Source organism: Bidens hawaiensis, unplaced genomic scaffold (genome assembly GCF_021521415.1).
Source record: "Bidens hawaiensis isolate Kalapana, Puna unplaced genomic scaffold, B.hawaiensis_p1.1 tig00010384_1, whole genome shotgun sequence".
In the NCBI taxonomy this organism is placed as follows: domain Eukaryota; kingdom Viridiplantae; phylum Streptophyta; class Magnoliopsida; order Asterales; family Asteraceae; genus Bidens; species Bidens hawaiensis.
Window position 1 is genome coordinate 287,299 of NW_027491789.1, and position 10,343 is coordinate 297,641.

At 36.6% G+C, this 10,343-nt stretch overlaps 1 protein-coding gene across 1 annotated transcript; it reads right to left on the reverse strand.

Moving 5' to 3' along the window:
• Nucleotides 1-2,737: 2,737 nt before the first annotated feature.
• Nucleotides 2,738-5,060, reverse strand: LOC143535064 (F-box/FBD/LRR-repeat protein At1g13570-like). Its single transcript, XM_077029398.1, has 4 exons — nt 4,379-5,060; nt 4,196-4,303; nt 3,443-3,601; nt 2,738-3,291 (listed from the first exon to the last, which is right to left on the reverse strand). Exons 1-4 carry the CDS (start codon nt 4,454-4,456, stop codon nt 2,998-3,000), a joined length of 639 nt encoding a protein of 212 aa, XP_076885513.1. The 5' UTR covers nt 4,457-5,060; the 3' UTR covers nt 2,738-2,997.
• Nucleotides 5,061-10,343: the final 5,283 nt, after the last annotated feature.

Consider the following 10,343-nt stretch of genomic DNA (forward strand, 5'->3'; position numbering starts at 1 on the left):
TTTTTGGGCTAAAGGCGAACTTTTTTTTGGCCTTAAGTAAAAGAAATATTTTGTTGGGTTTAAACAATTTAATTATAAATGAGCTTATTTGATTATGATTTAAGTTTTGTAAAAAACTTTTGTATAAAAATAAACTTAAAATTGTCTCAAATAAGATTAGAACACATAACCTTTTAGTTAGATGTCATACTCATTTACCATTAGACCAAGCTAGTGGTTACATAATTGTGTTGAAACATTGATTATACACATGTTTTTGATAAAAATACATATAATTTTTTTTTTGAAAAAAAAAAATTCGGGCCTAACGGGGTGTCGGGCATGTGGCCGTCAATTACCATGTCATGCCTCAAAGACGGCCCTGCATATTTTATTTATATTTATAATGTTACTTTAGTTAGGTTTGGACCTTATGTTATTTATGTTTTATAAACATGTCAAAAGTTGAAAAACTATCTTTTAACTTACTTTTACAACATGTTGTCTTAAAAACAAATTTGGTCCACGTGGCATAAGAAAAATAGGGCTCTTTGCATAAGAAAAAATGTTTTAGATCCCATGACTTCTATGTCATCTATGTATATGTATAATTTTAAACCACGAACTCCAACGCTAGATAATCTCAAAACCAAAATTACATTTTTATAATTTGTTACTATTTAGAATTTGATGGTCTTAAAAAATGGAGGCCTAAGACTAAAGCCATTGCTTTATTTCACTAAGTCCTTGAGTAACCCATGCTTACAAAACAATATTACAACCATCAATATCTTATATGAATCGGTGAACACACATGTGGCAAATGTGATATTTTTTTAACTATAGAGAATTGCCTAGTTACTTTTTGCATGGTGACCCAATGACAAATAAATTATTTGCCTTTAATTATAAAATTGTTCTTTCAAATAAATAGGTAAATTTGTCCTCATATGCAAGGTAGATGACCAAATTTAACGTGTAAAATTAACTGAGTTATGGTCAAAGGACAAAACGTGTTTCATTTGGAAACGTAAATTACAAATCACATCAAGTTCAAAGGTAAAGGACAAACGTTGAGATGCTGAAATTTTAATACAAAGATTAAGGACAAAATTTGTAATTTACTCTTTAAAATAAGTACACAATATACATTAGTATTAGGCTATGTATTAAACTATCAACTATCACAATCCAATCCAACCTTTTATTAAAAAAAACTAATTTCTCACCTTTTCATCTATACAATCCAAACCAATCCAATATTTCTACTATCACAACCCAGCCTAAACTAATATTTTATTAAGTAAATAACACAAAAGAATAATATACAAAAGTACAAGGTATATATTAAAATATGTATCAACCGATTGCAAACTTGGGTCCGTGGAGCAAACAGGTCGTTGGCCACAAAATGAATTTCAAGTTTTTTAATTGACCAAGCTTTTTTTTTTTATCTTTTTTGCCACCTTACAACCGATTGTTGTTGATGGTTATTATGGTGGGTAGTCTTACAGGGTCTTGGGCTAGGTAAAATGGTGCTTTCTGACATATAAGTGCCACATTGGCAAATACGATTTTCATATTTCACATTTAAACATTGTGTTGTGAATTGGTGAAATGCAACGTTGGGATTAAGTTGAGGTGGAGATAGATGATCTCTTATAAATATTAATTAATAATTTAAAAAAAAAAAAAAACACTAGCTCCTCATGCATGCTAGGAGTCTACCCCTCCCCTCTAACCCATCCCACTTTTGTGCCCCTCTCACGGCCCTATGTGCGCGACGTTCACCACGAAAAGGTGTTATCGTGGCTGCCTTTGGTGCCTCTCTTGATCCCCATAACACATACCCTTAGGCCTAGAAAATGCACAAAACTTAGTGACGACGCCTAAGTGCCCATGGGCATACCCGCGAGTATAGACCGGGCTTTGGATTTCTCCCTGGAACTGGAATTGACCCGGACACGATGGAACCGGTTCCATTAATACCCGGTCAAAACCCGACCCAACCTTGCCTAAACTCAAAAAAAAAGGTCAATACCCGACCCAACCCTGCACGGAACCCGAAAAAAACCTACAAAACCCAGTTAAATACCCGCCTATGCCTGGAACCGGTTCCAAACCGACCCGTTTTTGACTTTTGTTGACCATACCCAAAACCGATTCCTACCCGCTTCCGGTTCTCGAAAATGCCAGATTTTGTGCATCTCTATCTTGCCTAACTGTCAAGTTGTCTCAACCTCCAAATACCTTTTTGTCCACAATTTATGATAATATTATGTAGTTCATGCAAATCTGATTGCCCCCCACTTTACAATTTTAATATATCAGATAAGAAAGTACTGCAAACCTAAAATCTGCACATATACGCAAGAAACGAAATTACCAACATTTTTTCGAGATTAGCAGCTAATATCAATCAATCAATCATACCCAGTAAAATCCCACCGACAGCAGAGCTATAGGTAGGGTCTGGGGAGGGTGGGATGTAGGCACACCGTACCTCTATCCAAAGGAATAAAGAGGTGGCTTCCAGAGAGACCCTCGGCTCTAAGAACATGTGTATGAAGCAAAAAAAGGGAAATCAAAGTTTAACAGTTATATAAAAAACTACTACTAATTATAATAATATTAATAAAAAGGTCACAGTTTAACCGCAATATAAAAGCTAATAATAATAATAATAAAATATGTAAGGGAAATACCATTATGGTATGTGACCTAAATAAGATTTTATAGCAGCTAATCACACGCAGCTAATATGATCATCACTATTGCTAATTCCTAGATAAACAGATTTTATAGCAGTGCACCCAACGGTAAATAATCACACGCATTCTCGTTCCCAATCACAAACTTGCCCTTGCAAAAAACCCGAAAGACGTCACATTTTAACAATCTCCAGTAACAAAATATCATCTTTCTTAAAATCCCATATCATATTAAAACAAAAGTACAAAACCATTCATTTCACTAAACATTTTAATAAAACAACCAAAAGCTGCGACTAAATGGAATTCAACCACGTACAATGGTTTTTTTTACCACGGGCGATGCACAATGGGAGGTTAAAATGATCTTTGAAATCTCCAACTCGACCTCCTTATCTAACGCATCACTTAGGAAACATATCTTCAGCTCCTTTAGTACAGGTGACTTGGCCAACATAAGCTTCACGAACTCCAACTCATTCTCCTCATTGCTAAAGTTTAGTATCTCTAATTCCTTTAGATGCTCGAATTTGATATTTGAAAAATCTTTGATTGTATAGGAGCCCGTCACAATTATCTCAAACAACATATCTTCTAAAATCTACATGAGGAACCGTCCCGTGTTAGTGTATTTTGAGATAATAAAACAAATCAAGCAGAATACAACATAGACTATTATTATTATTATTATTATTATTATTATTATTATTATTATTATTATTATTATTATTATTATTATTATTATTATTTACCACCAGCTTAATTTTCTCCAGGTTTGGGGAGCTTCTAATCAAAAGAGCAAGAAAGCGTAACCCGTATTCGTGATGAAAGCATATATGTATCATACACAAGTATTTCAAGTGGACCATTGTTGTTGGAAGCTCTTTCGGAAGTCTGTCTGGACCGAAAAACTATAAGAAAACAGAGGTTAGTAATAGCTAATAAGTTGGGGTGCAAACGAGCTGAGCCGAGCCTGAGCTCGACTAGGCGCGCTTAACTTACACAGAGCTCGAGCTTGAGCTCGGCTCGTTTCGAGCTCTATTTTCAAAGCTCGAGCTTGGCTCGTGAGTAGATTCTCAAGCTCGAGCTCGGCTCAGGCTCGGTTCATTTACTATGTATCAACAATTACTTTTTATATAATTATAGTTATTTTTACATACTTTTTTCTATTATAATTTTAAGTATAAAAATATATATATTATTTAGTTATTTTTTATTTATTTTTCATAACATTATATATATTATTAATTAATAATTAATAATTATTAAACATATATTTTAAAAAAATTATATAAATGACAGGCTCGTTTAGGCTCGCGAGCCGGCTCGAGTTCGATAAGTGAGGCTCGGGCTCGATTATTAAACGAGCTTACTTTTAGGCTCGAGCTCGGGCTCGATTAAGCTCGGCTTGATCAAGCTTTTTAACAAGCCGATCTCGAGCAACTCGGCTCGTTTGCACCCATACTAATAAGGAGAACAAAGTATAAGAAAGTGGATAAAATTACCATTACGATGTAAAACCAAATTGATAGATATTCAATGACAGGTAAACACTCAAAGAGATCAACGATGGTGAAATTTCCAATATCAGTGATGGTTGAACCGTCACTATTCTGCAAAAGCTACAATATATTTAGCAAAGTTATGATATACCATTAGATTGACATTCTTTTTTATTAGGAACTTACGATAGTCAATCTCTTAAGTGATGGGCAACCGGATAAAAGACGGATAAGCGTTTTCTCATAGATACATATTTCTTGCATTTATAAGGTTGTAAGGCTACCAAATCCATTGAATGATGGCGGGAGATCAAGAGCACAATCATTGAGATACAGATCTGTTAACTGATGTAACGAGAAGAAAGATAAGGGTAACTTATATCGCCCAAAAAAGTCAAGTTTTAATATTTTGACAGTATTTTTCCTCGACAAATGAAGTATTATATGGTCAATCTCAACATAGGATATGTTTGCTCGCATAGAAAGCGTGAACTCGTCGATTGGACCTTGGTGTATTAACAGAATCTGGTATATAGCATAGAAAAGTTTACACCTGTCGGTCATTGTTAACCTTTCACTTGGTTCGTCGAACGTTTGCCCCAAAATGGACAGCTCATCCTCATCAGGCAACACTTCAAATGTATCCTCGTTAAACGCTAGTTTTGGGATTTTGATCCAATGGTACCTCCATTCCCTGGAGAGGATACTTGTCCTTGCTGCCTCTTGAATCGGTAGTAGACATAAGATGCTTTCTATTATGCCCGGAGGAAGTTTGCTGATTCTATCCATCTTAAAGTGATCTTGTTGGCAGGAAAATGAGCTACTAGAAACCTATATATTTAATACAAACACACACAAAATTAGCATAATACATTAAGGCTGAATTATGAAACAATTAACCTATGTAGAAAAAAAGTTTAAGATTCTGAAACCGAACAAATATAGAGGCCATAGAGCAAGTCATTCATGTTAAGTTTTAATTTTTAAACACAAGAAAGCAACATATATGAAAGTTCTAACTAGGGATGTGATTGAAACATAAAAAACCAAACTGTAACAAAAACCAATGGTTTGGTTTGATGTTTTTCTAAAAACCAAACTTTCGGTTAGGTTTCACATGTAACTAAAACCGGTCCGAACCGAACTTTCATGTTTTCATTTTTATTTTGAGTATTAAGTAATTTATAATAACTTAATATATAGTTTAACCTAAATATTTTAGCTCAGATGTATAATAACTAAAATATTATTAACTAACAAATAAACTTGGGCCTAAATTCATTACTTTTGGGGAAACAAAAAATATTTTCAACACAAAATATTCAAGTCCAAATAGTAAAACCAAAAGAATCGAAACCGAACCCTAACAAAAAAAATAATAAAACAAACAAACAATTTTTAAAACCGAACACTTTCTAACCTAGTTCAGTTTTAGCCCAAAATTGAACCGGCCGACCCGTGCACACCCCTAGTTTGATCTAACAACCTTATAATCTCCATATGCATAGAAAACAAATTAATTAAAAACTAAGAACACTACCCTTTACACTTTTAGTAGCATTTGGTTAGATCCCTAATTCTTATGCTACAATATTATTATAAGCATTCTAATCCTTAATAACATTGTCCCTTGCAACCACCAAATGCAACAAATAATTAGATTGGTATATTTTGTATCAAGTTTCAAAGCTATGTAAATAAAACCCAAGAATGTATTTTGTTTATGAGAATTAAGTATACCAGTGCATAAGCTGCAGCCAACAAACAGTCACAGGCTTCAACGAGCAGAAGTGTAAACATGAATGGGGTTAGGGTTCAAATGAGTTTTTTATACACATACACATTTGGTCCTTGTGTTTTTTTTATTATTATCATAAGTTGTCGATTTTATTTTCTAGTTTATAGAAACTTTCTTTTCATCAAACTTCTATTATATGAATATAAAATATTTAAAAATAACGAGAGACACGTGTCAATTTTGTATGTGACATTTAAGTTGGTTTTCTCGTCTCTCTCTCTGGAATAGGTGAATCGTTAACAGAAACCAAACTGAATACCGACGAAACCGACAAAACCGAACCGAAAACTGAACCACACTGAACTCTTCATTTTTTCATATTTTCAAGCCTTTTTACCTCTATTTAATATTTATATACATATATAATTTATTTCTTTTGAGAACCACTTTGAGTTTTAAGAACTCGAAAGGACTGAACGTAACAATTTTTTTATACACATGTAATACGTAAGTGTAAGTAACGTAAAAAAAATTACGGTATTTTTTTACACACCGAATCGACTTATTACACATGTGTAACTAACATTTAAACTTGTGTAATCATCAAAAATCTTTATTCTCTCTCCTGATTTATTTTTTAATCAGATTTATACTTAGCCACATATTCCATACTCATTTAATTAAATGTGTGGTCCATATGATTTTGGATAATTTGAATCATTTGTGTATTTATGTAATCCGTGTATTTTGTATTTGTGTATTTTATGTACCTTGTGTAGTATATCTAACTGGTAATTTATGTAATTTTTCATATTTTATGGTTGGGTAATTAATGTAATGTTGGTAATTTGTGTAATTGGGGTTGATATAATTTTGGTAATTTGCATAATTGGTGTAGATGTAATTTATGTAATTTTTTTATTGTGTAGTAATTTAGGTAATTTATGTATCTTTTCTAGTTCGTGTGATTTGTGTAATTTATTTAGTTTGTGTAATTGGGTTAGTTCTTGTTACATTATTTGGTAATTGTAATAATCATTTATAAAATAACATTTATTCTGAACATTGTTAAATTTGTTTATTTTTAAAAATAAAAAAACCATTTATTTTTTATAAATACGAAACTCTTTATGTATCTTGTTTACTATTATTTGAAAATATGGTAATTTAGAAAAAGAAATAGTTGTAATTAAAAAGTATGATAAAAAATTTGATTTTGATGTGATGGATGGTTATGTGTAGTTTTACCTAAACACTCTTTTATAATATAATATTATTGTTTCTCTTTTCTAACTTAATCTATATCTATATCTATATTTATACTACAATATAATATAATATAATATAATATAGATAGGCAGCATTTCACATTCATGTACTCTCTCTCTCTCATGAGACGGCTGAAAATTAATTACCCTAACTTCCTCCTCCTTCTAACTCTGCCGGCCACTTCAATCAATCCGGCAGACACTTCAATTCTATCTTTTAATTCCTATCCTTCTCTCTCAATACGTTGCAGCCTCATCAATTTATTATTCAACAACCAATCAATTTCTTTTAATTTGTATGTAATATAATGCAAACAATAACACCAGATTTCTCCTTACCAGACTCTCTACACCAGGTATGTTATCTCATCCTTTGTGTTATAATTCCCATAATTCTTCATCATTCATATTATCTTGATTTAACCCGGGTTTTAACCTAATTCACTTTTAAATTCGGTTTAGTTGTGGCTTATTGGTGGATAATTAGGTTAAATTTTCTTAGGTTCTTTGATTTGGTAATCTATACAACAAATCTGATGTTATGGACCCCGGGCAGATTACGGATAATCTGGGGGTTAAATAGATGTTTCCCACGAGGGGTTAGATCCGGTAAAGATGGTTCTTCTGATAACCTGCAAAACAGACACCGTGAGCTCGTCACTGAGAAGGGGGGGGTTCCTCCTTGTGACCACCCTCCAGCGTGAGAATCAGACTAGATTGCTCTTGAATATAAGTGTATATTAAGAGATTGCTAGAGCAGATATCAGGTATAAGATGTAAGATACAAGATTAGATATGATAAGATGAGATGATCATACCATTTGGGGTATTTATAGCCGAAGGTAGGTTTCCAAGAAGGTATAGCCGGCTGAATAGTATTCCTGTTCTACCAACTGTGGCCTACGCACGTGCCATGCTGGTAGTTGGTGGGTAGGCAGCGGCTGACAGTGACCAGGCCTGCTGTGTACTATTCCTTTTCCACTAACTTCCGGCTATGCACGTGGTATGACAGGAGTTGGTGAGTAGGCAGCGGCTAATAGTGACATACAGTACAAGAGCATGCTGCTCGCCATACTGTTGTCAATGAGCTGTCGTATCTTTGGTCAGATCTTTTGCACATACCTCGTCAGGTACAGTACAAAAGATCTTCCCGTATCGTACGGACTGGCTTATTTGGGCGGGAGTATTCCCCCTCCCGCCTTTGTGCGGGATTGTTCCCGGCTTTGCTCATTCCTTCAGGTGACAACTGAATTATTGAGAGCTAAGTGCCTTGTGCGTGTAGCCTTGCTGCGCGGGTGGCCTTCCCTGATGGCTTGTATCCGCAGCTGCGGGAACAGGCGGAGTACTTCACCATTGGGAGGCATTTCCTGCGGGAACAGCTTGCGTACTGCGCGTAAGGACGTCACGTCTCTGAGCATGGTGGGTCCTGCGGATCCAGTTGGTTTCTGCGCAGACGTCTCTCTTCAAGGTGAGTCCTGCGGGTCCAACTGGGCTCTGCTGGGACCTACCTCTTCAAGTCCCCCCAGTCCAATGTTCTTCTCATGAATGTTTAATAAAATGAGGTGAACTTTTGGACTTAAGCAAAGGGTTTTGAAAAGGGTTTAGTTTTAAGGTTTTCCATGGGGATTCTTCCCGCGGAAGTCCTTATGTCACTTGCAGAAATTCCCTACTTTCCTGCTTGATCTTTGGGTATGATGCGGGTAGGTCTGTAACCTCCTCGCAAGTCAGGAGCGTTGAGTCCCACTTGTGTGGATTCTCCATGAGGTTTTGGTAGTTTTGAACATAGTGATCAATTATGTTACAACCACCAATTCCATCTTGGAGCTTCAAACAATGTAGTTCTCGACGTTCCCGCTATGCGGGGATGTTATTCCCGTTTCCGCAAGCATTGCCCAGAAGATCCTTCTTGGTTTCAATTCCCTGCGGAGCGCTAGGTATGTGAAGGGTTTTGCCTTAACACTGTACCCGCACTCGTCTTACGGTTACTTTACTTCCAAGGTATTCCTGGCGTCAATTCCCTGCGGGTGCTAAGTATGTGAAGGGTTTTGCCTTGACACTGTACCCGCACCCGTCTTATAGTTACTTGGTTGCCGAGGAATTCTTGGCTTCAATTCCCTGCAGGTGCTAAGTATGTGAAGGGTTTTGCCTTAACACTGTACCCGCACCTGTCTTACAGTTACTTGGTTGCCAAGGTAAGGGGTATTTTCCCGCTTACTTTTGAATCTTTTTGAATTTTTTGAAATTCGAAGAGTTTGTGAGAGGATAAGAACAGTCCAAACTGTTGAAACGTCGTGCGACGGTTTCTTCTGACTGTGTCAGGACGTGCAGGAAGTTATGGTGACGTGACAGTACATGGTCATTCCAGACGCTTTTTCAGGCGCGTGGGCGCGATTTTTCGGGCGCGTGGCCGCGAAATTAATGGCACGCGTCCTTTCAACAGCTGTTGCCAGCTTGCTTTTTGCCACGTGTCATAGTTTCATTGCACCGGCGATTTCTCTCTCTTCCGCATTAAATTCATCGCATTGATTGCGATTAGTATATAAAGGGGGAGAGGGTCCTTTGTAATCCACACTCACTTTTCTCTTCATCTTCAAACGATTTCCGGCGAATACTCACCTTTTCAGTCGAGCATTCTCTTGAAATCGTTCTCTTCTTTCATACCTGCAAGATGTCTTCTACTCACGATCTTGAGGCTACAGCCCAGGAGGCTGGGGTGTACGCCGAGAACCCGTCATCCACGTCCGACAAGGATGACAAGAGTACTGCTGGCGAGTGCCAGTGTGCTCTGCCTGTCGATCTATATCAGTACATCGTCAGGAAGTTCATGCTCGAGTCTTTCGAGCCTGAGTTTCCTGAACCTCATCAGACGGTGTATGATGCCCCCAGAGGCAAGATCGGGGTATATGCCGCATTCTTTGTCTATGGGAATCTTAGGTTCCCGTTGACGAAGTTTGTGTACCGTGTTCTGGAGAGGCACGGTGTACACCTGACCGAGGTACACCCGATGGCGATCGCGAAGATTCGCCACTTCGAGTGGGTGTGCCGGATTCTGGGCGTTGAGCCTTTCGTCGACCGCCTGATGACCTTCTACTCTTGGAGGTGCATCCAGGGGTGGTATACTCTGATAACCCGGATCAAGGGTTTG

What these genes read in the sequence shown, in the direction of transcription:
- LOC143535064 (XM_077029398.1), bottom strand. Translation starts at nt 4,456, where the DNA reads ATGCAAGAAATATGTATCTATGAGAAAACGCTTATCCGTCTTTTATCC. An exon ending in CACTTAAGAGATTGACTATC is followed by an intron (nt 4,304 to 4,378) that starts GTAAGTTCCTAA and finishes TAGCTTTTGCAG; the next exon opens with AATAGTGACGGTTCAACCAT. An exon ending in TTTGGTTTTACATCGTAATG is followed by an intron (nt 3,602 to 4,195) that starts GTAATTTTATCC and finishes GTTTTCTTATAG; the next exon opens with TTTTTCGGTCCAGACAGACT.